At 44.4% G+C, this 14,531-nt stretch overlaps 1 protein-coding gene across 1 annotated transcript in view; it reads right to left on the bottom strand.

Annotated features, from left to right (window-relative positions):
- Positions 1-205: 205 nt before the first annotated feature.
- Positions 206-14,531, bottom strand: part of ADTRP (androgen dependent TFPI regulating protein) — a 57,705-nt gene continuing 43,379 nt past the window's right edge. Inside the window, exons 5-8 of the mRNA XM_060307847.1 lie at positions 4,125-4,276; positions 3,572-3,588; positions 2,576-2,669; positions 206-330 (exon numbers count right to left, since the gene is read on the bottom strand). Coding sequence (XP_060163830.1) covers positions 206-330; positions 2,576-2,669; positions 3,572-3,588; positions 4,125-4,276 — 388 coding nt within the window. The remainder of the gene's footprint in view (positions 331-2,575; positions 2,670-3,571; positions 3,589-4,124; positions 4,277-14,531) is intronic.

Below are 14,531 nucleotides of genomic sequence, written 5' to 3'. Positions count from 1 at the left end.
AAAGCTAGCACAGGTCAGGAAATGAGATGCTGTCGGGTCAAGCAGGGTGGCCCTCTGGAACCTCTTGAGAGCTTTTTGAAGGCCAGAAGGACCTTCCTGAGGGCTTGACCACAGTTGTCTCCCTGGCGCACAGGGTCAGCTCTCTGCATCTGTATACCCCTGGAGAATGTCACACACTTTCCAAGTCTACATCTGATTCCTGGTATCACTCCTTATTATTGCCCTTCTCAATCTCTTCTTCACCTTCACCCACTGACATGACACACGAGGAGGCAGAAAGTGGGTAGATGTGACCATCATTTCCAACACCCTTCTCAGCCAAGCAGCTGACTTGGGAGAACACCACATCGGACAAGGATGCTTGTAGGCAAAACTATTTAAACTGAAAGGAGTCCAGGGTCCTGTGGCACATAGGGCCTTGCTCTCAGACTAGCAGTGTCAGTCTCTCTGGGGCACATGTTGGAAGGGCAGAATCCCAAGCTGTCCTCCAGATCTACTGAATGAGAATCTACATTTTAACAAGATCCTGATTTTAACAAGGTTTGCAGGCACATACAAGTTTGAGAAGCGCTGTTCTGTGACAGTGGTTCTTGACCCTGACTGCAAATTCAAATAACTGGGAAGCTTTTAAAAATACCCGTGCCGAGTCCCCATCTCCATAGATAGATTTAATTGGTCTGGGGTGGACCTGGGAGTTAGTATTCTTAAAGTTCCCCTAGTGATTTTGTAATGTGCAGTCAAGATCGAGCATTACTGCTGGAGAGATACTTGCATATTACCTGGGTCTTGACTAATACTTCTTGATCACTTGGTTAGTTGGCTGGTGACTCCCAACCGGGCCACAGTGTGGCTCAGAAATTTCAGAAGCAGAGATTCTGATCAGTTCTAATCTCAATTAGCCTAACCTATTTCACTCTGTAAGTCCTTCAGGAACTACACCATCTCTGTCAGTTTGCACTCAGTTAGGTGGTTGTTACTTTTAATCACCTTCGGCTGGGGAAACTGGTAATTTATGCGTGAAGTTGAAGGGGATGATTGGAATATCCACATAGAAAAGAAGGTTAGTGATTTTTCCTTGGAAAGAATAAAATTAACAGCAGTAGTGACTAACCCTGTGTGCCAGACTCTATACTTGGCAGTTGACACTTCCTAAGTCATTTATGATCCTCCAGAATCCCAGGAGGAGGGTGCTAATATTGTCTCCATGATGTGTAAGAGAAAACTGGAACACGAAGACATTGAGTGCCTCGCCCAGTGAAACAGGTCTATAAGTGGTAAGGCCAAGGTAGGAACCCAGGCAATCAGGCACAGAACTTTTCTCCCAACCGCGGCCGCCCACTGCATCACTAAAGCACTCCTTTGAATTTCTGCTCTCATCCAAGGAAGCTCAGGCTGTGGGAAAAGGTGAGAAAGTAGAATTAGTCCTGAATCTGGACAGAGTAGGTGGCCACTTACATGTTTCCATAGATCCAGAACAGAGGGTTTAGAGAGGGACTCAGAGACAGAGGGACCGCACAATGTGTTGTCCAAGCCTAGACAATGTAAAATTCTGTTCACACTGGCACAGCAGGCATTAACCAGGGCTGTCCTAGGCAAACTGAGCTGTGCAATTGCCTTTCTTATAGGTCGTCTCATCAGCGAGGAGTTGAAGTCCATTAGTACAGGATACATGGTTGGTTTGTGGCCGGGTGAAGGACACACCCTAGTTTTCTTGATTCCTGTTCCGATGCCCTTCTCCTGTTTTGTATTGCCTGCCCTAATTTTCATCTCTTTTTCGACAACTCTCTCACCAGTGTACCATATCATACCCTCCTATGCTCCTAAACTCCCTGTCCAACACTTTAAAACCAACCAGTAGAGTCACTCCTTGACCACTGTCTCCAGAACAACTTTGCATAAAGTCCCATTTAATGCCTAGAGAGAAGAGGCCTTGAATATTCTCTATTTGTGTTGATTGATCCATTTAATATTGGGGAAGCTAATGGAAATGGGGGATTCAAAGATGGATAAGACATACTTCTACCCCTTAAGAAACTCAGGGTCTAGTGTAAAAACAAATCTCGGGGCAGACCAGGGGAGGCTTCCTAGAAGAGGTGAGTTGAAATGAATGAGTGGGTGTGAGACAGGCAAAGACTGGGGGAAGTGAGAGAGCCCTTGGAGGTGAGAAACATCAATGTGTACGGAAAACAAGCGGTTCTGTGCTGCTGGGACACAAGTTTAGAAGAAGGAGAGTAAGAGTCAAGGCAGGGACTGGGTCACAGTGTGCCATTCCAAGGGCTTGGATTTTCATCTGACGAGGGAAGCCTTACAGTGCTTTCAGCGGAATAGGACACGGGATAATGTGCTCACATATATAGCTCTGTTTGGTTTTAGGTGATTTAAGTGTTCACTGCCACTGGAATTTTAAATGATCTAATTTCTCTTTTTAATTTCTTAGTTAACCATCTATAATTAAGATCAGTTCAGAATTTAACACGTTTATGATCCTATTCTGATGCTATATAGAACTTTTTACCCATTCTATTCTTAAGGTGTTAAAAATCTAGAGAGAAGAGAGAGACGCATAGCCACTGACGGTAGTGTCCGTCGTTCACATGAACATTCACATATGCATGATGCAAATGAGGGTCCACATGCTGATGCCAGCCTGTTTGCTCATTGGGATCCAACTGTAGTGGAAAATTGGATATAGCACTTAAACAATGAAGCTTATTAAAAAGAGCTTTGTGTTGAAAATAGTATTGATTTAAAAAGTTATTGTTCTCTAAGCACTGAGTAATCACTTTTTTTCTCTGCACACTTTCTGCCAAGTTTTAAATGGATTAGTGTCTTGCTTTCTTTCTTTCTTTTTTTTTTTTTAATATAGACTTGGGGACGGCATCAACAATCTACCCAGAACTTCAAGGAGCCAAAACTAGTTAGAATTAGATGTCAGCACATCTGAAATGTCAACACATTTTTTTCTGGATAATTTCCTGTGATTTGAAATCCTGATTTTTTGAGTCATTTTTAGTATTCCATTTTTTAAGTGTTTGCTTTCAAGGAGGATATTGCCTCTGAGGCTTTCTCAACCAGTTAAATTCTCCAAGAGCAGAAAATATGTGAAAAAGCCAAGTTGCATGCTTATTTCTCCAGGGTCTCAGTCTTCTCTCAGAAATACAGACTCTTTTACTGAACCTTCTGAAACTGTCGTTTTTTTTGCATACACAGGCTTATGTTTTCACACCAGTTCATAGATTGGGCGGAAGATGCCACTTCTATTTTAATAGAACAGAATGGCATGTGGGTGTGTGATGTGGGGGACTGTGTGTGACTCTTGCCTTCCTTATATACAAAATCAGAGTGGAGTTCCTGCACTTCTCCTTGGATAGGTAAAAAAATCCTGGATATTTTGCAACCTGACTTTTTCGTGGTTACTTTTCTGACAGAAAATATTCTGGGGGTGAGGGCAGTAGGAGAAGCAGGGAGAGAATAAAATCTTCCACTTTGAAATCAACAAAGTTAAGATTGCTTTTTTTCTATGAAGAAGAGACGTGGTTCTGCCTACCTATAATTAGAAAGCTTAGCTTACTGGCATATTCATGTTGCCTAAAACCCCAAGTGAGAATTTCAGTCTCAAGTACAGGGTGTGATTCCACCTGGTGAACACTTTACTAAAGGTTGAGAAGCAACCTCATGAGAGAGGGATGGGAACACATCAGGGAAGGCACTGCTGAGGGTGGAAGAGCTGAGAGGGTCATCTGGATCCATTTCTTTCAAAGAGGAATTCTTGGCATTTAATAACTTGTGAACCTCAAGTCCTCACTTAAGGGAGGCAGAGACCTTGAGTCCGCTTTTTCATGCAGGGGTTGGTGATACCCGTGCTCTCTGGGTCCTAAGCTCTCTACACAAGATGATTTTTAGCCTTAAAGCTAAATGAGGTGTTGTTTGGAGGAGGCGGGGAGATAATTTGATGGGGTCCTTTGAGAAAGTATGAACTTCCCCCAGGCTTTTCCTTTGCCTGCTCTGGACAAAAGCATCAAACATCACTGCCTTCTGCTTTCCTGGTTTCTCCTTCTGTTTCCAGGAGGAGTCAAGAGAGCATAACGAAGAAGTGTTTCTGTAGGTAAGAGAAATGAACTGACCCCATTTCCAGTGGTTGAGCTTCTCTCCAAATAGGTAGATGCCGACGCTAAAGATGTAGCTGAGAGAGAAGAAGGCTGCTAGACCCACTGGGCTGAGTTTGGCAAACACGGGATACACCCACGTACCCGTCTCAGAGTAGATCCATAGAACCCTGCAGAAAATGACAAATCACAGTGATTAGGACAGCAGGGGAGAAAAGCCATAGTCCCTTCAAGGTCACGGCGGTTCTGGAGTCCAGGCAGAGGAAGAGAAGCCACAGGGGACGCTTAACAGCCGAAGTGTTTCCCCAACCTACAGAAGTGAGGATTTTCTGGATAAATAGACTGATTCATTGAGACATTCTGTTTCAGGCGCTGGGCTTGGCTATTTTACCTAATCCATTAAAACTCAGTGATGGTAAAAGAATATGGGAGAACACTGAACACATCATTAACCAAACAAAATGTATAAGAACGTGAATTATTTCTTTCCCTGAAAGACATGACCTGCTGAGACATTGAACTTGCTAAGGTGGTGCCCATTTGCTCACTCTCAGCCAGGCAAGTGGGGTTTGCTTTTCTGTGCCTAAGTGTTAAGTATAGCTTTCCATTAGCTCTCCAAGCCTGTTGGGTTAGGAGAGGCAGAGACTGAGCATTATTACTATAATACAGTAGACCTGGGGTTTAATTATGGGCCTAGATTTCAGCTCGTGGAAATAGCCACGGATAGAGTATTAAGTAGGAATAGATGGATCTCCGGGAGGCTCAGATCCTTCTCATGTGAGGATAGAATATAAATCATTTCTGTCAGCCAAGAGAAGGAAAAGAAATGCTAGGAGAGGAGCCACAATGTCTAAGTGAAGCCTAAAAATGCAGTTTGCTGGAAACAAACTGCACCGGAAGATGCCAAAGTCTGAAATAACTTTTAAAATTAAATACGGGGAAGATGATGTATCAGCTACAGTTTATAATCGGTTAAGAGTATGGAATATGGAACCAGGCTTCTGTGATTTGAATCCTAGTTGTGCTACCTACTAGCTGTGTTACCTTCACTAATTTATTCAACTTTTCTCTCCCCCTACCCTCATGTATAAAATAGGGGTACAAACAGCATACAGCTTATGAGGCTATTGTAAAGATTAAGGGAGTTAATTTAGCACATGTAAATTACATAGAACAGTGCCTGGCAGATTGTAATCATTTTATAAGAGTTTAAAAGCTTCTCTCCTCTGAGGGAATACACAGTGGGTGTCGCCTCAGCAATCTTTCTTTGAGGCTATTCATCTCTTATAAAAATTAGGATAGCCTAGGTTATGCTTCAGAAACAACGTTCATATTTGGATATCCCAGGTTGTCAAAGGAGTTCAGATGGAAGAATGAAATTCTGTGCTTAATGAAACTTTCAGAACCCAAGTGCAATCTTGGTTGTTTCAGATCCTTTAAGTTTGTCAAATGCTTTGTTGGAAGAGAGGGGCTAACGTCAGGGCCAGGACTAGGGTGAGGCAAGGGAGGCACCTATGGCATAAAATTTAAGAAGTCATCTCTGTGCATCAAAGGACACCGTCAACAGAATAAAAAGGCAACTTATAGAATGGGGAAAATATTTGCAAATCATGCATCTGATATGGGATTATTATCCAGAATATATAAAGAACTCCTAGAGCTCAACAACAAAAAATAAACAATCCAATTAAAAATGGACACAAGACTTGAAGAGACATTTCTATGAAGAAGATATACAAGTGACCAACAAACACATGAAAAGATACTTAGTGTCACTAATCGTTAGGGAAATGTGAATCAAAACTATAATGAGATACCACTTCACACCTATTAGGGTATCTTCTATCAAAAAACCCCCAGAGAATATCAAGTGTTGAAGAGGGTGTGGAGAAATTGGAACCCCTGTGCACTGTTGGTAGGAATGTAAGATGGTGTAACTGCTGTGGGAAACAGTATAGCAGTTCCTCAAAAAATTAAACCTAGAATTACCATATGGTCCAGCAGTTCCATTTCTGGGTACATACTCCAAAGAATTAAAAGCAAAGACTCAAAGAGATATTTGTACTCTCATGTTCATAGCAGCATTATTCACAGTAGTTAAAATATGAGAGCAACCCAAGTGTCCATTTAAGGACGAACAGATAAATAAAATGTGGTACAGTTATATACACACAATGGAATATTATGCAACCTTTAAAAGGAAGGAAATCCTGGGACTTCTCTGGTGGTGCAGTGGTTAAGAATCGCCTGCCAATGCAGGGGACATGGGTTTGAGCCCTGGTCCGGGAAGATCCCACATGCCACGGAGCAACTAAGCCCGTGCGCCACAACTACTGAGCCTGTGCTCTAGGACCTGCATGCCACAACTCCTGAGCCCACATGCTGCAACTACTGAAGCCTGCGCGCCTAGAGCCCGTGCTCAGCAGCAAGAGAAGCCAGCACACCTCAACGAAGAGTAGCCCCTGCTCGCCGCAACTAGAGAAAGCCCATGCACAGCAACGAAGACCCAACGCAGCCAAAAATAAATTAAAAAAAAAAAAAAAAAAAAGGAAGGAAATCCTGACATATGCTATAACTTGAATGAAACTTGAGGATATTATGTTAGGTAAAATAAGCCAGTCACAAAAGGACAAATACTGTATGATTTCACTTATATGAAGTACTTAGACTCATCAGATTCATAGAGACAAAGTAGAATGGAGCTGGGGTGAAGGGGCAAGTGGGGAGTTTGGGAAGAAAAACCTTCTGGAGAAGGATAGTGGTGATGGCTGCACAACAGTGTTAACATCCTTAATGCCACTAAACTGTACACTTAAAAACTGTAAATTTTATGTTACGTGTATTTTACCACAATAAAAAAGAAAATTTAAGGAGGCGTCAGTCTCAGGGTTCTGCATGTGTAGTATTTATTGTCCCTTGGGCCCTAGTCCTGGCCCTGCTGGTATCACTCTGCTGCCCCAGACTTGTCTAGATGCTACTCTCATGTACTCAAAACTGCACTAGACTGAAAACAAGTAATGATTGTTATCATGGTTACTAATATTAGAGTTCTGTGAGATGTGCATCCATGGGTGCATTTTAGAAGGATGTCCACAGCACTTCTTTCCTGCATGGCTGTCTCTCATGACAGGCCGGAGGAAGTATAAGGGACAGAAAGTAAATATCCTCAGGTAGCTAAGGCCAGGAGTTTGGGGTCAGCGAGGAGATCTAAATACGCTCCAAACGGGTGGCGTTAGGATTAGTTCACTTTGTTTTCTTTATATACTTGAAATTAGGGCTTCCTAGTTTCCATGCACATTTATGTAAGATAGTCTACAAATAAGGACATTTCTCTGGAAGCCTGGAAAGTTTCTGTTTATTTACTTCATTTTTGTTTCCTCCAGCGTAAGGTTTGTAAAGGGAAGTTCCTGAAGTAAGCTAATGAAGTCTGCACTTTCACAGAGAAGGTGCAAAGAAAGTTATAGGTGTGTTAACTGACAGTGGGAATATTACTGCAAATACAATTAGAGCGTGAGGCATGATTGCAGTCATTTAATGAAGGGCAGTCAGCAGAGAGGCCTGAGTGCAGAGATAGTCATGGTCAGGTGCTATCACCTCTTTACGGCTTCTGGAATATATGTTAAAAGGGGAGAGAGAGAGAGAGGGAAGGGGAGAAGGAAGGAGGGGGGGAAAGAAGGAAGGGAGTGGGGGAGGGAGAGAGGGAAAGGCACTCAGCACGTGTGCAGCTGAACTGTCCTTGTCCTCCATCTCAGTCAATGTCAGCTCTTCCCTAGCTGCCATATATGATCCCATGGAATCATATTTAAATATTTCTGCAGTGGGGGCTTCCCTGGTGGCGCAGTGGTTGAGAGTCCGCCTGCGGACACAGGGGACACGGGTTCGTGCCCCGGTCCGGGAAGATCCCACGTGCCGTGGAGCAGCTGGGCCCGTGAGCCATGGCCGCTGAGCCTGCGCGTCCGGAGCCTGTGCTCCGCAGCGGGAGAGGCCACAACAGTGAGAGGCCTGCGTACAGCAAAAAAAAAAAAAAAATTTCTGCAGTGCACTCATTTCATGATCTCAATCCAGGCTCCTTCATCTCCTATAGGTTTCTATAATCGTCTGCTCACTGGGCTTTCTTGCTCACATCAATCCACTTTCCACAATGCAGTAACCCAATAATCTCTCTAAAAGAAAAAAATCGTTCATGGTGCTCCCCTGCTTCCAGTGGATCCACGTTGCTTTAGAAAATACCCTAGCTCCTTCCCCTGGCCCACCCGGCCCTGCCCTGCCCACCCATCCACCTTCCAGTCTCAGATCTGCAGTCTAACCCTTTCTGTTTCTTGAATGAACCCAGCTCTGCAGCTTCTGGTCTTCACCCATGCTGTTGTCTCTGCTTGAAACACCTCTGCCTTTACCCTTCCTAGGACATACTTCCTGCTCTGTCCCTGGCTGAATCTTACTCATGCTTTGAATTTCAGCTTAAAAGTTAATTTCTCCAGAAAAAATTTCCTGACCATTCTTCCCACAACCCACATTTGGTTAGGTTGTTATGTGCTTCCCCTACCATGAGTTTACCCTTGTTGCATATTTGACTGTCTTTCTTCAGAGCTTCTGGAAGCTCTGTAAGGACTGGGATTTTATCTATTATGTGCATCTGTTTCCCAAATGCTAGGAACATGGCAGGTTCTTTAGTTTTAAATAAACGTCTGTTTAGGTGGCACTACCAGTACCTATGGTTCCTTTTAACTGCTGTTAGCTGTGGCTTCTATAGACAGGTCTCAGCTGCCTGACCCGCCAAGAACACTGCAGCCTCTGAAAACTGGAACGTGTAACCAGTAGCCTTCCAAACTGTAGTTAATTGGATGCTCACATTAATGGAATCACCATCTTCCCAATCCACCAGCTGAAAATTCTGAGAATTATCCTTGATGTTCCCTTTTCATTTGCCCACTACACACCAATTAATCCATAAAACCTATTCTGTTACACCAACAATGTGTCTCAGGTATGTCCCTCATTCCTAATTGTACAGCTATATCCCTCTTCAGGCTCTTCTTATTTCTAACTTGTGTAACAGGCATTTTGGGTAGCTGAGATTTGGGCAGGAAGGATGAAAAGTGTAGATAAGCATTTCCATTCTTAGCCCTCCACCTCTACCCCTCTTCAGTTTGCATGCTGGCTGGCCTGGACCCCAGATGCTGATAATAGGGGAAGTTGTGTGGCATCTTCATGTTTATTTTCATATATTAATTTATATGAGGGCTAGGGAGTCCTTCTGTGGAAAATGAGGCTGGGGTTCTGATCCCCACTAAGATTTTAGGTTGTAAGACAGTGGTGCCATCTAGATGGTCCCAGACTAAGGTCATATTTCAGGAAAGGGCAACAGTGGCTCTGGGAGTGAATTCACATAGTGCGCTAGCGGTAATAGGAGAGGATTGTTGGCACCGCGTGTAACGAGGAGGCTGGTCCTGGAACTCAGCTGAATCTGCCCCTCTGGCAGTTTCTAATGGCTTCTGGGCGTAAGATGTCTATATGTGTAAGTGTGCATGTGTAAACGGGTGCACGAATTTAGAGGGTTATTACACTTGGGGTGTCCAGGCAGCTTTGCTCTGGGGCCTCACCTGAGTGAGCATAGAATAGAAGAAAGAAATCATCTCTCTTGCCCCACAGGAACTGCTATCGAGAGGTGACTTTAAAAATATCTTTCCCCAGGCTGGGTTACAGCTGTATATCTGTATGATACTTGCACTTGGCATGCAATACCTTACACACTAGCAGAGACAAATACAGCATCAGCTGATTTCTGGTCTACCAAGAGCAAGGCGGTGGTGCACTGCAGGCCAACTGGGGCTGTTGCAATAGCCAGTAGCATTGTTCTACTTGCACCAACATAGGAGACTAATGGGCAGTGGCATTGTTGGCAGTGCCAGCAGCGGGGGAGGCATGCTAACCTTAAAGCAAGCCCCGTGGAGGTGCTGGATCCAGGAGACTGGGTATTGTGGCTTTACAGTCTGTGTGGGAGAGTGATTCTCAGGACTGTGTACTACATGGGCATGTGTGAGCACTCACTGGATTATTAGAATATTTTAGAGATGGAGGTCCTGGCGGACTGGACCACCTGCAGAAGGGTGTTCCAAGCATCCAGATATGGGATGACACTGGAGCTATGAAATATCCGTGGATGAAGAATAAACCATTGTGATTGAACTAGATGACTTACGAGCATCCCGGCTAACCTTTATTCGTGTGTTGCTTTATTCTGTTGTGCTTCCCATGTCTTGCCACTTCAATCTATTTTAAGCACTATTGTCAAGATAGTCATTTTAAAGCATAATTGTCTGGCCATGTTACTAAGAATTCTCACTCCTACCTCCATGGCAAACAAACAACAGCAGCAAACACATCTCACATTGTCTGTACCATGTCCAGCCTCCTCCAGCCTGCTGCCTGCAGGACTCTGTGAGCGGGCAGTTTCAGGGTGATTTCCTGTTCGTCTCTTTCACTAGTAGGTCCAGCTAAAGTGAATTGCTAGCCATTGCTTCAACGTGATGTGTGCCCCCTTGGCTTTGCGATTGTGCAGTGTTCGCTTTCTCCCAGTTTTTGCTGCTCCAATCCAGCCAGTCCTTCAGGGCCCAGATCCAGTGACACCTTTCATGAAGTCCTTCCCACGCTGCCCAGTCAGATGTAACTGCTTCCTCCTTGTGTTCCCTTTGGCACCTCGTATTTGTTATGACATTTTATTCCTTCCCATCTCGTGTTCTTATAATTTGTATGCATGGCTCATCTCCACTTACGAGGTACAAACCCCCTATGGGCTGGGGCTTGGCCTTATATAACTTTGCTTTTCCCAGCAGGACCAGCCCTGTGTTAGGGGAAATATTTGTTCAATAAAAGAATGAGTAAGAGCCAGCAGTAGGAACGTTTCTATTTTCCTGCTCCTTAGGAAGAGCTAGGCGATGTGTTTTGGGGTGAGAGAGAAGCGGGGAGTAAGTGAGCTACCATATATATAGATGACTAATGCTTTCCAAAGGAAACGAAAGATTTACAGTTATTTACAGTTATTACTACTTTGCAAAGCTTTATTTTCCCGCTTAGGGGCCAGCCCTCCAATTTTGCAATCTGATAAATAATAAAAAGCAAGTGCCACATATGAGGCGGTCCCCATGGTCTCGGTGGATATTTTTAGGTCACTGTAACATGGTTCCAGCAGTGAAGTACTTCTCCAGCTCAGGGTTATTGCCGTTTTTTTGACTCATGTTTGTTTCTCACGCTCTCTGTGGCCCGGGACTGTATTCTTTACCTCATTCCTGCTATGCTGTTTCCCCATTTGAGCATCCAAACTGGCACGCCTAACAGCTGACCTATAGCCGCTTCCCTAAAATATCTCCATGGACATCCCCAGCTTGTGGAACTTGTTGCTGACCATCCGTGGCCATGAAGGTGCCTGTGCCCCCAGAGTATTGTGTAAGGGTAGAGGCAGCTGGCAGCAAGGAGTCTGAGCTCCCCTAATTAGGCAACGGACAGGGAGGGAAGCTTCAATCAATAGGGCAGCATAAAACGCCTGCGTACAGGTGTCTTTGCTTCACTCCAGCAAACATGAGGCCCTACTGGACAGAACGCTGACTCTGTACTTCACTAGTGATAAGAAAGTCCAAATCCCAAACCACTTCAGCTCCCTGCCAGGGTCTACCCAGTCACATTCCTGCTAGTGATAGGTCTCCATCCCTTCCCTTCATTTGCCCCATTACATCACTGTAACATACAATCAGAGCACAGAGCTGGAAGGAGCAACATGGTGAAAGCATTTAGACTGTAGAGATCATGGTAAAGCTGTTTTGCGTTCTCACCCCTTCAGCATTCAGCAGAGTGTGTTTTACACAAACAGGGAGCTGAACAAATACCTGACCATCTGAATACATGGAAAAGAGAACTGGATTTGGAAATAGAAGTCCTTGAGTTAAGTCTCAGCTTTCATTTTCCCCGGCCACGTGACCTTGGACACGTCATTTAGCCCAGTGGGGCTTCAGGTCTCCGAAGCTGGATGACCTCTGAGTTGCCTTCCACCACCCACCCTCTCTGACTCTTTGCAGATTGATTGATATTGTCATCTGTGGGCCAACATCAACTCTCTTGAGTTACCACAAATGCCACCAACTGATCTCCCTGTCTGATTCCTCTTTAATTTCCGTACTTCAGCCAGCATCATCTTTCTAATCATCTTTCTTACATAAGCCATGTTATTTCACTTCTCTGCTTATAACTCTTGCATAGAAAAGCCCTCATTTTCAAAGTCCAAATTCACTAACTTCTCCCCGTCCTACAGTTCAGCCACGCCCTCAGCTCCTCCAGCCTTTCACAGATGCTATTCCCTCTGCCTGAAGGTCTTTTCCATATCTCTTTTGACTTATTTCTACTTATTCTTTGCATCTCAGCTTAGACACCACTTCCTTTAAGAAGCCAGTCCTCCACATCGCCCAGCACCCTGCGCTTATCCCCGTTAGAGTCTCACCACCCTGTCTTCCCATTGTTTCTGTACTTTCCTCTCTCCCAGGCAGTCCCTAAAGGCAGCATGGTGTCTTGTACATCTCTATATCCTCATACCTTAGCACAGTGCCTGGCACTGAGGAATAATTGACTGGACGTGTGATGTGTTCACTCCTGACCATCTTGCTGCACTTCCTTTCTCCAGCACCCCAGTTCCCTGCATTGTCAGAGCTCACGCCCAGGCACCAATGAGCCAGACCCTCTCGACCACTACTTTTCATCCTTATGGGTACCACAATTTTCCCCCAATACCAGTCACCTTAGGTGCTCTGTTACCTTCTTGGTTTCTGAGGAGGAAAAGAGCAAGGGTAGATATGAGGATTGATGATCAACTTCCAAGTCCTTAGGTAGAAGAAAATTAATAGACCAAAAGTGCTATCTCATATATGAACTCTGAAAGTTATACTTGGCAAGAAAGAATAAATCAGATTAAAGCCCACCAAAAACACAGAGTATGGAAATTCATGTGCATAATCAACCAGCTACCACCCTGCTTCTCCTCAACACATACAAGAGAAAAAAAATATATCTTTTGTGTATATCTTACCCGACCCCAGGTCCTAGATATTCTGTCTTTAGGGATTTATTCCTTTGGGTTAAGCCAGACTTGGAATATACATGGCGCATGTCCCACCACTCTCCATTCACATGCTAAAGGCAGATATTGCTAAATGATAGCACAACTCTTTTGGTAGGGCCTCAGAATCTTCTCAACACAGTGCTCCAGACCTCAACTACCAGTAGGTCCCCAATTTATGCCTTATTCTCTAAAAGTGTCCTTTGTTAAAATGCAAAGGCCCCAGGCTAGTGAACAGTGTAAATCAATTGAGTCTTGGGGTGGATTTACTGAACAAGTGCTTTCTTTTAAGACAGGTGAAACACAAACGACTTTAGGCACTCGGGGAAAGAAGGGTGCAGAAGGGTGGGAGGAACATACCTTGCAAAAGGGAAGGAAAGTCTAGGCAGGAACCATCACCTGAGCTCTGGGCACAAAGGTTACTGGCTCTAAGACAGAGGCTGCTGAAGCACATGAAGCAGGCACCGCTGGAGACCAGTCCTTTGGAATGCGTTCTTTTCCTGGGTTCTGTCTCCTGCAGAGCACTGCCCTGAGTGAAACTACCCCTCACATAGGGAGTGGGGGATTATCCGGATTGGCAGATGTGAAAAGCTTATGTGAGGCTAGGCTAGAGTAGGAACATCATGATTTGCTTCCAACTGCAGGTATTATGCTTGGCATGCCCCTCCCAGTAGAGCAAGAGCATGCTGTAGGGGTGAAGGCTGTAGAGTAGAAAGGGGGGGTTCTCCAGTTGCTAGGTGGAAGGCCAAGCACTTTCCCTTGATTACAGACATTGGGCACAATTCCAGAGAATTAGTGTCACCAGGTGGTTGAATGATGAAATCTAGGCCAGCTACTTAAATTCTCTCTCATGCCTCCAGTTAGGCTGTTCTACAGGCCCCTGGGCAATTGCCCAAATGCCCTTTCAGGGCTCCAGTGCCAGATGTTGATGCAACTAAGCCCATAATAATACAGGCAACAGGAATGGACCAAACCTTGCCTGATCAGCCTGTCAAGTGCCCTTTTAGATGGAATATATTTAGATGCCTTAGATCATTCAGCCATTCAAACATGTTAATTACAAATGAAACCAAAGATTAATGTTTTCCTAGGGAAAGTAACATGTGTAGCTTTACAACGATTAATTCTTCATGAGAGGGAGGGGGAACTCATGACTTGCTCTGTGTGTGCACGCATACCTGTGTATTCTTGGGCATTTGATGTTTCCATGAGTATCAAAAGGAAACACTAAGGTTCCTTTTTTCCTGAAATTTAAAGATGGCAAAATCCCTGTTAACCCAAGATAAAGGCACTCTTATAGAGCAGTGCACTTCTTCTGGAATATT

Source organism: Globicephala melas, chromosome 11, assembly GCF_963455315.2.
Source record: "Globicephala melas chromosome 11, mGloMel1.2, whole genome shotgun sequence".
Classification (NCBI taxonomy): Eukaryota; Metazoa; Chordata; class Mammalia; order Artiodactyla; family Delphinidae; genus Globicephala; species Globicephala melas.
This window is presented reverse-complemented; position numbering and strand designations above follow the sequence as displayed.